This window comes from Somniosus microcephalus, chromosome 14, assembly GCF_052327205.1.
Source record: "Somniosus microcephalus isolate GS21.2 chromosome 14, FLI_Smic_1.0, whole genome shotgun sequence".
Classification (NCBI taxonomy): Eukaryota; Metazoa; Chordata; class Chondrichthyes; order Squaliformes; family Somniosidae; genus Somniosus; species Somniosus microcephalus.
Window position 1 is genome coordinate 4,024,933 of NC_141000.1, and position 18,590 is coordinate 4,043,522.

Consider the following 18,590-nt stretch of genomic DNA (forward strand, 5'->3'; position numbering starts at 1 on the left):
CCTCTCCTCAATCCTCTCCGACCCGCTCCCTCTCCTCAATCCTCTCCGACCCGCTCCCTCTCCTCAATCCTCTCCGACCCGCTCCCTCTCCTCAATCCTCTCCGACCCGCTCCCTCTCCTCAATCCTCTCCGACCCGCTCCCTCTCCTCAATCCTCTCCGACCCGCTCCCTCTCCTCAATCCTCTCCGACCCGCTCCCTCTCCTCAATCCTCTCCGACCCGCTCCCTCTCCTCAATCCTCTCCGACCCGCTCCCTCTCCTCAATCCTCTCCGACCCGCTCCCTCTCCTCAATCCTCTCCGACCCGCTCCCTCTCCTCAATCCTCTCCGACCCGCTCCCTCTCCTCAATCCTCTCCGACCCGCTCCCTCTCCTCAATCCTCTCCGACCCGCTCCCTCTCCTCAATCCTCTCCGACCCGCTCCCTCTCCTCAATCCTCTCCGACCCGCTCCCTCTCCTCAATCCTCCCCGACCCGCTCCCTCTTCAATCCTCTCCCAACCCACTCCATTCCCTCAATCCTCACCATCGCACTCCCTCTCCTCAATCCTCTCCAAGCTGTTCCCTCTCCTCAATCCTCACCAACTCACTCCATCTCAATCTCCAACCCACTCCCTCTTCAACCCTCTTGCTCTCAATTCTATCCAACACACTCCCTCCCAACCCTCTCCCTCTCCTGAACCATCTCCAGCCCCACTCCCTCTCAACCCGCTCTCCCACTTCAATCTTCTCCAACCTACTCCCTCTCCTCAATCCTCTCCAACCCACTCCATCACCTCAATCCTCTCCAACCTGTTGTATCCGTGTGTTAATGGAGACACGGAATGCAGGAGTTGATTTAACAAGTGTTTACTGAACAAAGTCTGGAAGTGAACTAAACTATACAAGACGCTATACAGGCTTATATACCCGAGTGGTCACTACCGGTACTACAGTACACAGGGGCTTCAAAAAAACATAGTTCCTCTTAAAGGTACATACACCACAATTCCTCCCCTTTTAGATAAATAGTACGTAACATTTTAAGTAATCATTAATTAACATTTTTACAAGAACAATAATCTACACATTTGCTGAAGTTAATCAATTACAAATTCAGTCTCTCTGGAGGCTTCCTGACTCGGTCCGGATAACGCCTCGGTGGTGTAGTAGGTTTCAGTGGTGTAGTAGGTTCTTTTGGCAAGGTCGATTCGGCTTGAATGCCAGTGTCGGGTTCATCTGGTTCCAGTATCACCGGATCGGAGGTAGGTACTATGGGTATCTTTGCTTCATCATTAGGCGTATAGAGTTGTGGTGTAGGTTGTCCCTTTTCGGATGACTCTATGATCTGATCAGCATGGTGCCTTATTATGCTTTCCCCAATGTCCACGGTATACATCAGCGGTCCTAGTCGTGTGCAAATAGTTCCAGGCTGCCATTTCTCGGTACGGTAGTCCCAGGCCAAAACTTGTTGACCTATCTGTAAGGTTCTAGTTGGCCTTTCATTCATGCCTTGAAATTGCCGGTTCTCTACGTCCCTTCTGATGTTTGGCTTGATCAAATCCAGCCGGCATCTTAGGCTTCTATTGAAAAACATCATGGCGGGAGTTTGGTTTGTAACCACGTGTTGCATTCCTGTACGCAAACAAGAAGTTATCTACCTTATGCTGTAGATTTATGTCTTCATTACCCATGGCCTTTATGGCCTTCTTGAAGGTCTGGACAAACCTTTCAGCCAATCCATTGGTGGCGGGATGGTATGGGGCGGACGTGTAGTGCTTAACCCCATTGTTTTTTTAAGAACTTCCTGAATTCTTCGGATACAAATTGCGGTCCATTATCCGAACAGATCTGTTCAGGCAGCCCATTCCTGGCAAATATGGTCCTTAATACTGTGATGGTTTTTTCCGTGGTGGTGGAGGACATCTTTATTACCTCCGGCCACTTGGAGTGTGCATCAACCGTGATTAAGAACATTGAGTCCATAAATGGACCAGCAATGTCAATATGTACCCTTTGCCATGGAGATGAGGGCCACTCCCATGGATGTAGAGGGGCTTGTGGTGGGGCGTTTTGGACCTTCTGGCATCCTAGACAGCTCTTGGTCATTTCTTCGATGTCTCCATCGATACCTGGTCACCACACAAACGCTCTGGCTAGGTTCTTCATTTTCACTCCACCCAGATGCCCCTCGTGAAGCTCCTTTAGCACTTTATCCTGGAGTTTGGGTGGAATCACCACTCTAGATCCACACATCAAGGTTCCTCGGCACACTGACAGCTGTTCTCTTCTTTGCGAGAATGCTGGCAACAGTGGTTCGCCATGTGCTGGCCATCCCTTCACCGTTAAATCGTAGACTTGAGAGAGTCGGGTCATTTCTCGTTTCCTTTTCAATGGTAGAATGTGTCACTGGTAGACATTCCACTATGGTCGAGTGGAACATCTCCACTGGGTCCACTGTAGGTGCCTCTTCTACCGTTGGCAACGGTAGGCGCGATAAACCGTCAGCATTCCCATGCTGTTTTGTTCCTTTGTATTTTATGTCATATCGGTGTGCCCCTAGGAAAAGGGGCCACCTCTGTAGCCTGTGCGCTGTCATAATGGGAACGCCCTTTTTAGGGTTGAATATGGAGACGAGGGGTTGATGGTCAGTCAACAAGGTAAATTTTTGTCCATGTAGGTAATGGTTGAATTTCTTCACCCCCCACACCAGGCTGAGTGCCTCCCTGTCGATCTGGGCATAGTTACGCTCATCTGAGTTCAATGAGCGTGACGCAAAAGCTATCGGCCGCTCCGAGCCATCAGGGAATCTATGCGATAATACCGCTCCCACGCCGTAAGGGGATGCATCGCACGCCAGTCTGAGTGGCAGTGATGGGTTGTAATGAGCCAACACTTCCTTGGATGTGATCAAGCCTTTGCATTTATGGAAGGCACGTTTACAGTCTTCGCTCCATTTCCAAATTACTCCCGTTTGTAGCAGTGCGTTAAGAGGGTGCAGAACCGTTGACAAGTTCGGTAAAAATTTATGATAGTAATTTATTAATCCCAGGAACGACCTTAATTGTGAGACATTTTCAGGCGCTGGGGCTTTTACGGCCGCTTCAATTTTTTCAGGTGACTTATGCAACCCTTCTTCGTTAATGACATGGCCACAATATGATATTTGTTTCTGGAAAAATTCGCACTTGGGGCGATTTGCTCGTAGGCCCCGTTCTCTCAGCCTCGTGAGCACCTGCTCCAAATTGGCAAGGTGCTCATTGTCATTTTCTCCTGTTACAAGGATGTCGTCTAGGTAGCATTGAGTCCCCGGAATCCCTTGCAGGACTTGCTCCATAGCTCTTTGCCAGATAGCTGGAGCTGATGCTACTCCGAAAACCAGTCGATTGTACTGGTACAGGCCTTTGTGTGTGATTGTGAGATACTTTTTAGAGGCCTCCTCAACCTCCATCTGTAGATATGCCTGTGCCAAGTCAATTTTGGTGAAACGTTTCCCTCCAGATAGTGAGGCGAAAATATTTTCTATCCTCGGAAGAGGATACTGTACCGTATGAAGAACCGGGTTTACAGTCACCTTGAAGTCCCCACAGATGCGAATTTTTCTCTGTTCTTCAGATTTATCATTATTCAACGTTTTCTTCATGACCGGGACGATGGGTGTTGCCCACTCGCTCCAATCTACCTTGGGTAACACGCCTGCTTTTTCCAAATTCTCCAGCTCTGCCTCGACTGCTGGACGAATTGCGTATGGCACCGGCCTTGCCTTAAAAAACTTGGGAATTGCCATATCTTCCACTTTTATTGAGGCGGTGGCGCCTTTCAGGGTTCCTAGTTCCTGTTGAAACACTTCTTTGGCGTTAGCCAAGATTTCTTTTAATCGTCCAGGTATGAAGTCATCATTTTTTTTCTTACTGGTCACCGTCAGTACCTGAATGGAGTGCCAGTCTAAACATATCTTTCTGATCCATTCACGTCCCAACAACGGTGGACCACCATCTTGCAGAATGTATAAATACAACTTCTGTATTTCCTTGCCGTTGTATACAACAGGCACCCTTATTTTCCCTCTGGGGTATACTTTCTGCCCGTATATGTCTTCAAGATAATGGATGTGTCTTTCAAAGGTATATGCGGAAATAGCCACTCGTAATCCCGTCGACTTATGACGGTCAGAGCTGATCCTGTATCTAGCTCCATTTTAACTGGGGACTCTGCTATCGTGAGGGTAACCCAAATGGTCGGTAATCTTCTTTGGCAATTACATTATGTAATTTGAGACAGCTTAGTCTCCTGTTTCCGGAGTCGCTATCGCTCTTCTGGTCTTCGGAGCTACTGTCCGTCATCATTTGTACCTTTCTGTACTTTTCCTTATGGACCTTTTTACTGTCAGCGGATTTTTTTCCAGATCGGCATACACGTGCAATGTGTCCCATCTTTCCGCGTTGCCTGCATGCTTTGTCCTTGAACCAGCAGTCCCTCTGGTCATGGGTGGATCTGCCACAGCGATAACATCTCTCAAAACCCCATGTCATTTCATGGGTGCCGAAGTCCTGTGGCTTTTGCTATATCTCTGCAGCTCCTCTTGCTGCTGCTTCGTATGATACAGCCACACTGAAAGCCTTGTCCAGTGTCAAATCTTTCTCAGAAAGTAGTCTTTTCTGTGTTCCTTCGCTTAGGAGACCGCAGACGAATTTGTCTCGTAGAGAATCTGCCAGTCCTGCCCCAAATTGGCAGTGCTTTGACAGCTTTCGTAATTCGGTGAGGTAATCAGCGTTACTTTCATTCTTGTGCTGATTCCTCCTGAAGAATTTGAATCGTTCCGCTATCAGCAGTGGTGTTGGGTTTAAGTGCTCCTGTAGGGTATCAACAATCTCCTTAAAATTCTTGTCCATCGGTTTGGCTGGAGTGATCAAGTTTCTTAACAGCCCGTATGTCCTTGCGCCCATCAGATTTAGAAGTACTGATGCCTTTTTATCATCCGCTACTTCATTCGCCTTGCAATATACCTCCACTCTTTCCACATGTGGTCCAATCCTCTATATCACTATCGAAAGCAGTAATATTGCCAGTCTTAGGCATCCTGAAAATCAAAAATGGCGCCTCCCGCGCTTTCCCGCCGCTGCCAACGCTGTTCTCCGCGGTTTTTATGTACACATATATTTTAAACAGTCTCTCCGTCACTTGGAGAATCGTTCCCATTGGACTCTCTGGGACTTTCCCCTCCCCGTGCTTGGTCCGAACGCCGACCTGCTTTGCAGCGCTGGCCGTCTCCCGAGTGCTCCACCCTGTGTCTCTGTTTGCTTCTGCCTTCTGACTCGCTGCCCGGCCCCGCTGCAGAGCCACCCGATCAAGCCCCAGCCCGCCGCCCAGGAAGGATCAGTGCACTACCTGCCACCAGCCCGTTTAGCTGGTGAAACCAGTTTTTTTTTTTTTTTCTTCGACCTTCGCCTGAGGAATCGATCTCCTTGAGGTGCTGCCGAATTGCAGGTAAGTTCGTTTCTAACTCGTCGCCACTGTTGTATCCGTGTGTTAATGGAGACACGGAATGCAGGAGTTGATTTAACAAGTGTTTACTGAACAAAGTCTGGAGGTGAACTAAACTATACAAGACGCTATACAGGCTTATATACCCGAGTGGTCACTACTGGTACTACAGTACACAGGGGCTTCAAAAAAACATAGTTCCTCTTAAAAGGTACATACACTACACAACCCACTAATTCTCCTCAACCTTATCTCTACTTTCTTCATACTACTACCTCTACTGAACCAGAGGTGAACCTTCTTGGAGAAAGCTCTGAAAATTTCTCGTCCTCTCAGTAAAATTGTTTTGAGGCTTGATGAGGCAATAGTGCCAATCTACCCGTGACAAATTAAAGGCAATGAAAACTGAAATGTTTGAGACAGAGGCCACCCTTTCTTCAGTGCAGAATTTAAAATAGAAGGTGCAGTCGGAAGGAAAAGGACAAAAATAAATGGAACCTGCTGGCAATAATTAAGGAGCAGGATGCTCCAATGAGGGCCCAAGTTGTGTTTTTGTTTTGTAACCCTTTGCATGCCACAGACATATTTATTCATCCACATGCTATTCTTCTGCAACAAGTTAACAAAGACATTCATCTGATGGCAACCGTCAACCCGAACAGGTTCTTGCACGTCAAACATCAACCTGGCTGCACGCATAATGTGACCATTTCACTATTTAGAGGCTAGGTCATTGATTAGTTGGTAAACTATCTTTTGTCATCAGTTTTCAGCTGATGAAAACCTATTTTTTTTCTTTGCAATAAGCGTCCATGTCAAAAGTGGACAGTATCAAGAGCCAAGAGGAGAAAAAAAAAGGAAAGGTTTCAGTTAGACTTTTAGAAGGAAAAAAGCGTAAAAAGGATTAGATCGAGAAACAAGTTCAAAAACAGAAGTAGGATAAAGAAAGACTTGCATTTCTATAGCATCTTTCATGAACTCAGGACGTCCAAAAGAGCTTCACAGCCAATGAAGTATTTCTGAAGTGTAGTCACTGTTGTAATGTCGGAAATGCGGCAGCCAATTGCGCACAGCAAGATCCCACAAACAGAAATGTGATAATGACCAATCTGTTTTAGTGATGGTGGTTGAGGGATAAACATCGGCTAGGACACTCGGAAGAACGCCCCTGCTCTTCTTTGAATAGCACATAGGATCTTTTACGTCCATCTGAGAAGGCAGTCGGGGTCTTGGTTCAACATCTCATCTGAAAGACAGCACCTCCGACAGTGCAGCACACCTCCAGTACTGCACTGAAGTGTCAGCCGAGGTTATGTGCATAAGACTCTGGAGTGGGACTAGAACCTCTGTCTTAGAGGAAGTGTGCTACCACTGAGCCAGCCTGACCATTACAGAGAATGGGAAGGAGGAACAAAAGGTGGGATGAATACAATTAACCTGGCTGATAATCCTCAGGCCTGCTCCACTTCCGTATGTACAGGGGAGTCGGAATCCCACAGCACGCTGATCTCCACCTGGGACACCACCGGAGTATCTGGATCTGGGTGGGATTAGTCAATTTAAATACTTCTGGCAGGCACCTGTGTCAATGTGGGCAGAACTTGGACACCCGTTTGTGGAAGGTGTGACTGGAAGATGTCATGTGGGGATATTGCCAATGAGCCCCGCACCAACATTTTTTGCCATGGAGTTAATCGGTCCCCTTTGTAAAAGAGCTGATGTAAAAAAAATCATTCAATTCTGGGATCTTCTCTGCCATGCCAGGCCTGGAGACTCCCATGGGCCCATGGTCCTGGACTTTTTTTCTGGCACCAGAAGCTGTCTCACTAGCACCACCTCCATGTGAAGTCATGCGCCCAAGCAGAAATTCTACATGACAGCAGCTCTTCTGGGCAATTCTCTGCCCTTTCTGCTGCACTCCCAGCCCTTCTACACCATGAGTGTAGCCCAGCCTCTTAAGAAATTCAGGGCCAAAGCATTTCACTTTTAATTCAAATTATATTTTAAAGGCTGGTTTTACTTGTATAGGGTTTAATTCTACAATTAAAAGTTACTCCTGACATTTGAGCATCTTTATTTTTGTGACACTAGTATTTGTTTCAGCTTCGTAGTATATAGTTTCAGAAAACTACCACCTTCATGGGCTGATGGGCTTGTAAGGTTTCAATGCACACAGTGCTCCAGAGATTAAAAACCCATTATTGTACAGTAACTACCTGCTCCCTCGATCCTCTCCCAATCCAGCTCCTCACCAAACATGCCCTCCTTCACCTATGCTGCCTGATATCGTCAACTTGCCTCTATCCTCCTGCATATTTCCTCCCCCTCAGAAAATGCTCTCAACCCTTCCATTCTTCCACCTAATGCCCGGTATCAGTCACAAACATGTTGTGGGTCCTTCCTCCTTGTTGGCCAACGTCAAAATCAACAAGTAATCACCCCTGAAGTTCTGGTCTTGGAATATTCAAAGGGATGTGATCCAAGGCTTGAGGTTGGCAGGAGCTATCCAAATGGTAAACATCTGTTACTGGTTAATGCTCGATGAACTCATTGCAAAAGGGGCCTATGGGCTTTTCCCGAACGACCTCTGCAATCCTGGGTGGAGATTGAAATGAGGTAATGAACTTCACATCTGGCTCTCTCTGGCAGGATACCATCGAGGAAGAGCTCATATTGTGCAAAAGTGGATAAGGGAGATAGCTGGATGCAGGAAATCTGGAGGAATGGGATCGACTTTCTAGTTCACCAATAAAACTCTAGAACAAATAGGGCTCAGAACACAAAGAATCAGATTCACAAACTACATTTGGTAGTGAGAGTTGTAGAATGAAGATGATTTTTTAAAAATCCAGTCAGATTGACTCAAATCTAACACAAACAAATGGCAGTAAATGTACAAAACGATGATAAAAATGAAGTGAGTTGTTCCAGTAAAATTCTTACTTTCTTGGCATGAAATTGACACATCAGCTAACATTCATGGAAATCAGGAAAGTTTTCAGAATCATGCAAATGCCATATAATTGTAGGAAACAGATTTTAAAAAGTCAAGTAGGTGGCAATGGGGGAAAAAATAAATACAATAAACTTGACTGCTCTTGAAGTAGTACAATTCTATGACTGACTGCAATGCCACCTTGTGCCAAACTACTCTGGGCTGGAGTGCTTGTGCTAGTTTGGATTTCAACTGCAGACTAATCAAACATTTCATTTATAGTGAGGTGTATTCAATTTTGGGATTTTTATGCTTCGTATTCCCCTCAGGTTCAGTGGACACTCCCGTAAGCCTAGCACACCCTATGAACCAGAATGTGCTTTACCTGCCCAATATCTGGGTAAATGGAACGAGGCTTGGGGTTGGGCAGAGAATCTTTGCCGCTGTGCTCTGGTTGATTGCGATGTATCACGTGATGTCCTGGTCTTCAGTAGGCAGGTGGCTAAACTCATCAGACTGAGGCACAGGCTATGAACCGACAGACAGATTTATTGAACATTACACAGGTTAATGAACAGTATTCAGTACAAACAGGATACTTAGAGTAACTATTTTCCTCAAATATAAAAAAAGATGTGTCTTCTGCAACATGGATTCCTGAAGTACAATTGCTTACTTGCAACCAGACCCACTGATTAGCTTCATATCCCATGCAATCTGACTGACTGGTAACCCACATAATAGACTTTAGAAAATTGAAGCCCATAGGATTAAAGAGACAATGGCTGCGGGGATACAAAATTGGCTAAGGGACAGAAAGCAGAGTAGTGGTGAACGGTTGTTTTTCAGTCTGGAGGGAAGTATACAAGTGATGTCCTTCAGGGGTGGGTATTAGGATCACTGCTCCTCTTGATGTATATTAAATAACCTGGACTTGGGTTTACAGGGCATCATTTTTGCAGATGACACGAAACTCGGAAATGTAGTTAACAGTGAGGATAGTAACAGACTTCAGGAGGACATAGACTGGTGAAATGGGCCGACAAGATCCCATGGCACTATTTCAAAGGAAAAGCAGAGGAGTTATCCCTGGTGTGCTGGCTAATATTTATCCCTCAACCAACATAAAAAAATTTTTATCCGGTCATTATCACATTGCTGTTTGTGGGAGCTTGCTGTGCGCAAAATTGGCTGCTGCGTTTCCCACATTACAACAGTGACTCCACTTCAAAACTACTCCATTGGCTGTAAAGTGCTTTGAGATGTCTGGTGATTGTGAAAGGCGCTATATAAATGAAAGTCTTTATTTTTTCCTCACTTGTTCACTATACTTCCAAGTTTTGAAATTGTGCCCTGTACACCCACGTCCAAGTCATTAATATACATCAAGAAAAGCAGTGGTCCTAGAACTGACCCCTGGGGAACACCACTGTATACCTTCCTCCAGTCCGAAAAACAACCGTTCACCACTACTCTCTGTTTCCTGCCACTTAGCCAATTCCGTATCCATGCTGCCACTGTCCCTTTTATTCCATGGGCTTCAACTTTGCTGGCAAGTCTATTGTGGCACTTTGTCGAACACCTTTTGGAAATGCATGTCCACTATGTCAACTGCATTACCCTCATCAACTTTTTCTGTTACCTCATCAAAGAACTCAATGAAGTTAGAAGTGTGAAGTGATTCATTTTGGTAGGAAGAATAAGGGAAGGCAATATAAACTAAAGGGTACAATTTTAAAGGTGGTGCAGGAACAGAGACCTGGGGGTGAATGTACACAAGTCTTTGAAGGTGGCAGGACAAGTTGAGAAGGCTGTTAAAAAGCCATACGAGATCCTCGGCTTTATAAATAGAGGCATAAAGTACAAAAGCAAGGTTATGCTAAACATAACAATAGGAGCAGGAGTAGGCTATACGGCCCAGCGAGCCTGCTCCGCTATTCAATAGCATCATGGCTGAACTTCTACATCAACTCCACTTTCCCATCCTATCCCTCGATTACCTTAGTGCCCAAAAATCTAGCGATCTCAGTCTTGAACATACTCATCGACTGAGCATCCACAGCCCTCTGGGGTAAAAAATTCCAAAGATTCACCACCCGCTGAGTGAAGAACTTTCACTTCATCTCAGTCCTAAATGGCCAACCCCTTACCCTGAGACTATGACCCCTAGATCTAGACTATCCAGCCAGGGGAAAACAGCCTCTCAGCATCTACCCTGTCAAGCCCTCTAAGAAAATTGTGTGTTTATAAAACACTGGTTAGGTCCTAACTGGAGTAGTGTGGTCAATTCTGGGCACCACACTGTAGGAAGGATGTTGAGGCCTCAGGAGAGGGTGCAGAGATTTACTAGAAGGGTACCAGGGATGAGGAATTACAGTTACGTGAAGAGACTAGAGAAACTGGGGTTGTTTGAGCAGAGAAGGTTAAGGGGAAATTTGATAGGTTTTGATAGAGTAATTAAGGAGATACGGTTTCCACCAGGAGCGTCGGTAACCAGAAGCACAGATTTAAGGTAATTGGCAAAAGAACCAGAGGGAAAAAATTTACGCAGCGAGTTATGAATTTCTGGAATGCATTCCCTGAAAGGGTGGTGGAAGCAGATTGAATAATAACTTTCAAAAGGGAATTTGATAAATACTTGAAAAGGAAAAATTTGCAGGGCTCTGGGGAAAGAGCAGGGGGAGTGGGACTAATTGGAGAGCTCTTTCAAAGAGCTGGCACAGGCACGATGGGCCAACTGGCCTTCTTCAGTGCTGTATCATTCTTTGATACTAACCTGAGTGAAGGCAGCCAAATATAAAGCCACAATAGGACACTCCTGACCAGAGCAGTTTGTCAAATGAAGTGCAAAGAATTCTTGGTTCTGCTGTTTTTCAGACCCAGTCCACACCTTCACTCCACGAACAGCTGACAATCAAACACACTGCCTCAGGCTGTGAACCACACAGTTTGTCCCAGCTACTTTTAATGGCTGGAGATTGCTGGTAATTAATACATGTGTCCAGACAACTCTCAGGGGCACTACTTGATAGATGTTATACCAATGACTCAGATGTTATACCAATGACTCTTCATTCATCATTAGCATATTAAACTCCTATAACAGGAACAAGCCACAGAAGCATATTAATGCCTTGGATATACCAGACCATGATCTATATTCTCTGAAAAGTCAGCAGGGTAATTTTGATTGTGTGAGATAGTGTAAAACAGGCGATAACAAATCAGCAGCCATCTTACATTTCTTCCGATATTAATTTCCATTGACTTCAATGTGCCCATATTACACAAAGTCAAAATTACCCCAGCTAGTAGCAACCTATTGTATCCCCTCGTGAAGGGCAAATGAACGAGGAAGGCAGAGTCCATCAATTCGATGAAAAGGGAATCAGCTGCTTGGAAGAATATTAGTAAAATATGAGGAGCCAGGAGGAAAGTTAGACTAAGGGAGCTCATGGAGAAAATCACGAGTACAGACTTGATGGACCAAGTTGCTTGTTCTTGTGCGGAGATATTCCATGATTACATGAATACCACGCTCTAAGCTTCTACCTGAAACTTGGAGAAAGGTAACACACGAAGTTTGCACAGGGAAGGAGCAAACAAGATAGGGCTGCAGTATGTTTTTTGTTTAAACATAGCTTATGGGAGGGGTACAATGCTGCATCAGAGCAGCCTTGAAATTCCTCATTAATGTCGATATACACGCAACAACATTTCAACAAGTTTTTAAAAAAACAAACACATTAAAAATTCAATTTGTCAAGACCTTTATTGTAAGATTTACTGCACTACTGCATCTTTTTTTTTATTACAGAACTAAATTGCCATTGATAAATCCTTTATAAACTCTTGTGCTACTGCACCTGTCCACAGTTCTACACAGTGGGAGCAGCGTTTAGTGCAAAGGCTCAAGATTAAATATCTCAACTGTTCTGTGCGAAGTTGCCAATTGTCTTCTGACATGCAGAAAGCATTTCACAAACATTAGAATTACTGTCCGTGCTGACTGTTCTCATTTGATGTAATTTTCTCATACTTACGCTACAAGAGAAGGCCAAATGTTTAAGAGGGTTTGCAGAAACGAGGACACTAGCTGACACATAATAAAGGTTGCGTTGCACAAGTTAAAGACATAGGATGCAAATACAAGTACATCCCTTATAGGAAGGGACTTGCAAAATAGCATTGCTAAAACAATAGAGAACCCCATACAATGTGCAGTAGAGAGAGAAAACCCTCCCTCAATCCTGATATTGCCCTTCCCGATTTTCCTGTTAGGAAAGAGGTGTGATCAATTTTGCCTCAATGTTTAGATTGCAATTTAAAACAACGAGGAAGAAAACAAAATAAAAGTTAATTTAATGGAAAAATTCCTGACCATTAACAATGCCATATGTTTATTAGCTGCTTCGATCTTCATTACAAGCATTTATCAAATGGAAAAGATGGTGGCCAAAGTTTACTTTTCGGGGTAGCTCAGTGAGGTCCCATTGCAGGCACGAGGCATCACTAGAAGCAGGTTAGAGATACGGCTATGACACTTCAAGCGAAGCTCTGATCCACACTCGCTGCTACTGAGGCTCTGCACCATTGGTGGAGCAAATTAGCTCGTTAGTTTGTCCCGACTTTGGATGACTGGGATTTGACTGAAACACACGGGAGATTGAGTGAATGGGAATGTGACTGCTGGGACATAATAAATTGCCTTTCTAGTTACAAGGGACAATTAATCTGTGAAGTTTTTCCATATTCAATTCAAAAGATCAAAGCCTCATGCTTATTATTCTCTTGGAGCTTAAACCCATTGCCAAAAGTTGTTATTGTTCCCATGCCTGCAGAAACACCAGTGCTGTATTTTTTAATATAAATTTACGGTTAGGATGATGCCATTATAACCTACTGCTCATTCATATCTTAACCAAAATAAATACTGACAGAGGCTGCTCGGTTCTCAGTACTACTAAATGAAAACATGTTCACTCAACTAGAAAGGAAAACAGTTTTGCTGTGATTAATGAATCAATAAACAGATCACCCTAATATTAGCAACTTCCCATGGCAAGTAACAGCAAACAAACGTTCACACATTGAGAGATAACAAGGTTAGAACAATGATTCTCCCTTTCTTTCCCTACGTGAAGCACTCACCATTTTCTTCTCCTGCCATTAGCCCTTTCAAAAGGCAACAATAATAACTTTATACCAAAATAACACATTTCAATATTTGTGTTTATTCTGAAAACACAGCAAATAAATAAAAAAAATTAATTTCCTAACTGTTCTACGGTTGACATATGAGTACTATATCGCAGTTTGAAATATGCAAAGACAATCAAGGATAAAAACTTAACTGGAATAAAACATCACCACTAAACACAAATTGTGAATTAGCCTATCACCCATTCACAGAGTAAATGATCCAGATTCACATTTACAGCGACATTCAGAAGTCCAGTGCAGTCAGCATTTTTCCTTGCACTCCCATTTAAAATGTAAATGAATAGAAATATAAAAAAAACACATCCCAGCAAAATATACAAGTTGCATCTTTCCTGCAAGACCCCATGGTCTTGATTTAAGTACACAGCATTTCTTCAGTTTGAGAAAGAACATGCACCAGGGTGCAAGCTAAAAAGCATCATGCAGCACATAGCCCTGGCATCCTTATTAAGAATTTTATTGATTTTCATAAAACTACAACTCGCAACTTTTGTTTTGAAAGGACACGTTCTACTTTTTCCACACGGTGTAGAACACCCATCTGAAGGAGCTGCTTAAGGAAATCAAACAATTTGGGGTTTATACACGGCACATCAATCAAAAAATCGTTAAAAAAAACACAAAAATATTTATCATTTAAGATTAAAAATTACACTATGAAAAGCACTATTAAAACAAAATGAAGCTTAGCGATATTCTGCCAAATAACAAAGGAGTAAAAAAGTATAAAGTGGATGTGTTTAAAGCAGAATGGTGGTAGTATGTGGGGTGCTGTTTGGTCGTATGGAATCAGTTAGCTGCAACAATGACTTGCATTTATAGAACTTGAAGGTAGAAAAACACCCCAAGACACTTCACAGAAGTGTAAACATGGACACTGAGCCAAAGGAGGAGATATTAGGACAGATGACCAAAAGCTTGGTCAAATAGGTGGATATTAAAGGTCTTAAAGGAGGCGATGGAGAGGAAGAGAATGCCAGAGTTTGGGGCCCAGATAGCTGAAGACACGGCTGGCAATGGTGGAGCAAAGGATGGGGGGGATGCAAAAGAGGAAAGAGTTGGATGAACAGCGTTCTGAGGTTACAGAAATAGAATGAGGTCGAGGCCATAGAGGAAGTTAAACACGAGGATGACAATTTTAAATTGGAGGCGTTGAGTAATGAGTCGATTTTAAAATTCTCATCCTTGTTTTCAAATCCCTCCATGGCCCTCGCCCCTCCCTATCTCTGTAATCTCCTCCAGCCATACAACCCTCCGAAATATCTGTGCTCCTCCAATTCTGTCTTCTTGAACATCTCCGATTTTAATCGCTCCACCATTGGTGGCTGTGCCTTCAGTTGCTGAGGCCGTAGACTCTGGAATTCTCTCCGCCTCACTTTCCTCCTTTAAGATGCTTCTTAAAACCTACCTCTTTGCCCAAACTTTTGGTCATATGCTCGAATATCTCCTTATGTGGATCGGTGTCAAATTCTATTTGATAATGTTCCCGTGGGGCATTTTATTATGTTAAAGGTGCTATATAAATGCAAGTTGTTGCTGAAGGAAGAAGAGAGAACATAGGTCAGTGAGCACAGGGGTGATGGGCGAGCGGGGCTTGGTGCAGGTTAATACATGGGCAGCAGATATTTGGATAAGCTGAAAGGGTGGAGAATGAGAGGCCGGCCTGGTGGGCATTGGAATAGTCGAATCTGGAGGTGACAAAGCCATGGATAAGGGTTTCAGCAGCAGATAGGCTGAGGCTGGGGTGGAGACGGATGATGTTACAGAGGCAGTGGAGGGGTTGAGGGAGGTGGTGGTAACAGCAGCGTACATGTGGAAGCTGACTCCATGTATTCGGATGATGTCACCAAGGGGCAGTGCGTACATGAAGGGACCAACGATAGATCTCCAAAAGTAATGCTAAAGGGGTTGGAAGAGGAGCTATTGCTGGAGATGTTCTGGCTACCAGTGGATAGGTAAGAGTGGAGCCAAGTGAGGGCAGTCCCTCGCAGCTGGACAATGGAGGAGGATGGTGTCAAAGGCTGCAGTGAAGTCAAGGAGTGATAGTGCATCACAGTCACAGAGGATATCATTTATGACTTTGATTAGGGCTGTTTCAGTATTGTGGCAGTGGTGGAAACCAAATTGGAGAAATTCAAACATGGAGTTGGAGGAAAGATGGGCATGGATTTGGGAGGTGACAACATGCTCAACAACTTGGGAGACTCAGCAGTTTAGTTGGAATGAGGTCTAGGGAGCAGAAGGTTGGTCTCATGGACAAGATGAGCTTGGAGAAGGCATATGGGGAGATAGAAGAGAAACTAGACGGGTTCAGGACTGGGGGAGGGAGGGTTGCTACGAGTATTTCAGTTGCTAAAAAACCCATGAAGGAATTTAAGAGCAAATTTACACACTCCCATAGAAGTCACACACCAAGGAAGCATTGGTAGGAAGATCCGGGTTACAGTTATAGCCCTAGCTGTGACCCCTACACCCACTGCTAGGAATGTGAAACAGTAAAGTTACCCTTTGGTTTGTAGGTAACTGCGAAACTGTTATGGGGGGGGTCAATGAAACCTGTTGAGTTGGGACAGCCAGTCAGGGTATAGAAATTGTAAAAGATGCCAATTTGTCACCTCATTAGAGTCTGGGTGAGAATCTAGCACAGACTGAAAGAGAAAGGAGTTACTGGTGGGTACAGGTGCACTGCACAAAACAGACAGCAATTCACCATTATCTGGCCATATCACTCAAGCTGAAGGAATTTGGCCATCCTTGATGGTATCGGGAAATTATGTGACCATTAAAATTTGCATTGCAACATCCTAGGCAGCAACACACAGGACCTCCCACTCCCGCCATGCATAAAGCCCCGGGAAATCACCATCACAATTCTTTTTTGGCCAAAGCTGACCTTTACCCAATTCTCCCGAAAAAATCCCAAAAGAAACGAGTAAAGCAGCCCTAGCAGAGCAGCTCCAACCCTCGCTACCAGGACAGTTCTGTCAAAAACACGGTCTTGTGCAGTAGCCAAATTTAAATCGGTAAGAATGTTTGGTAAATATTCTGGAGCTTTCTGCAGGGCATAGGAACAGGAGGAGGCCATTTAGCCCCTCGAGCCTGTTCCGCCATTCAATGAGATCATGGCTGATCTGTGACCTAACGCCATATACCTACCTTTGCCCCATATCCCTTAATACCTTTGTTTAACAGAAATCTATCAATCTCAGGTTTAAGATGAACAATTATATAGATTCTTACTACAATTATACAGGGCATTGGTGAGGCCACACCTGGAGTACTGTGTACAGTTCTGGTCTCCTTACCTAAGCAATGACATACTTGCCTTAGAGGCAGTGCAACAAAGGTTCACTAGACTGGTTTCTGGGATGAGTGGATTGCCCTATGAGGCGAGACTGAGTAGACTAGGTCTATATTCCCATGAGTTTTGAAGAATGAGAGGTGATCTAATTGAAACATAAAATTCTTAAGGGAGTTGACAGGGTTAATGCTGAGAAAATATTTCCCCTGGCTGGGGAATCCAGAACACGGGGTCACAGTCTCAGAATAAGGGGTCGGTCATTTAGGACTGAGATGAGGAGCAATTTCATCACTCAAAGGGTTTTGAATCTTTGGAATTCTCTACCCCAGAGGGCTGTGGAGGATTATGGGATATGGGGATAGTACGGGAAGGTGGAGTTGAGGTAGAAGATCAGCCATGATCTTGTTGAATGGTGGAGCAGGCTCGAAGGGCCAAATGGCCGACTCCTGCTCCTATTTATGTTTTTATGTAACAATTGACCTCGCATCAACTGCCATTTGCGGAAGAGAGTTCCAAACTTCTACCACCCTTTGCGTGTAGAAGTGTTTCCTAACTTCACTCCTGAAAGATGAGAAATTTTTAGGCTATGTCCCCTAGTCCCAGAGTTCCCAACCAGCGGAAATAGTTTCTCTCTATCTACCCCATCAGTTCCCCTTAATATCTTGAAAACTTTGCTCAATTCACCCCTTACTCTTCTAAATTCCAGGGAATACAACCCCAGTGTGTGTGTAATCTCTCCTCGTAATTTAGCCCTTGGACTCCAGGTATCATTCTGGTAAATCTACATTGCACTTCAGGTGTGATCTAACCAGAGACTTGTATAGCTGCAAAATGACTTCTACCCCCTTGTATTCTAGCCCTCCAGATACAAAGACCAGCATTCCAGTAGCCTTTTTGATTATTTTCTGTACCTGTCCATGACTGCCTTAGAGACTTTAAATAGAATGAAAGGATAACCAGTGGAGTATGTGAAATGGCTTTTAAATGAACCTTTACAATTCTTACCATTCACATGGCAGCAATGAAAAACAAATTTCACCAGCCAGTTACCTGCTGTGAAGTCACTGTACCATAGGACACCAACAACTGCTTTGAGTTCCAGCTTGGTGACAGAGTAAAGGCATCTGCAAGCAGCCACTCCGTGGGACTCTACTAACCCTATCACCTTTAGATAGGGTATAATGCACATTCACTAGGAGGCACCTGGTATGAAATACAAATACAAAGACTTAACAAAAGCTAGGTTTATTTTAGTTAGAACAACGCAGATTACAGGGTGAAATGATATAAGCGTTTAAAATAACGAAAGGATGAGACGGGGTAGATAGAAGCAGACTGTTTCCAGTTGTTGAGGGGTCTAGAACGAGGAGCCAGATACAAGATTAAATGTAAGAGATTTCGAACAGAGAGCAGAATAAGCTTCTTCACAGAGAGTTGTGAGGCTGTGGAATTCACTTCCAGGATCAGTGGTTAAGGCAGAAATGGTCAACATTCAAGATTAGACTGGATAGATGGATGAAGGAAAAGGGATTGAAGGGATATGGGAACAGGTAAATGTCATTAGAATTATTTGCTCACGTGGAGGGTTAATGCAGACAGGGACTGATTGGTCTGTTTCCTGTTGTAGCTTCCATGTATTTCTATGATTGATGCAGTAATGGTTAAAATGAGGG

General features: G+C 44.2%; 2 protein-coding genes across 2 annotated transcripts in view; both read right to left on the reverse strand.

Moving 5' to 3' along the window:
• The window catches only part of phex (phosphate regulating endopeptidase homolog, X-linked), a 225,177-nt gene extending 213,116 nt beyond the window's left edge, over positions 1-12,061 (reverse strand). Inside the window, exon 1 of the mRNA XM_086006138.1 lies at positions 8,779-12,061. Coding sequence (XP_085862264.1) covers positions 8,779-8,905 — 127 coding nt within the window. The 5' untranslated portion in view covers positions 8,906-12,061. The remainder of the gene's footprint in view (positions 1-8,778) is intronic.
• An 85-nt stretch (positions 12,062-12,146) lies between these two features.
• Positions 12,147-18,590, reverse strand: part of sms (spermine synthase) — a 71,684-nt gene continuing 65,240 nt past the window's right edge. Inside the window, exon 11 of the mRNA XM_086006146.1 lies at positions 12,147-14,157. Within this exon, the coding sequence (XP_085862272.1) occupies positions 14,127-14,157 (31 nt within the window). The 3' untranslated portion in view covers positions 12,147-14,126. The remainder of the gene's footprint in view (positions 14,158-18,590) is intronic.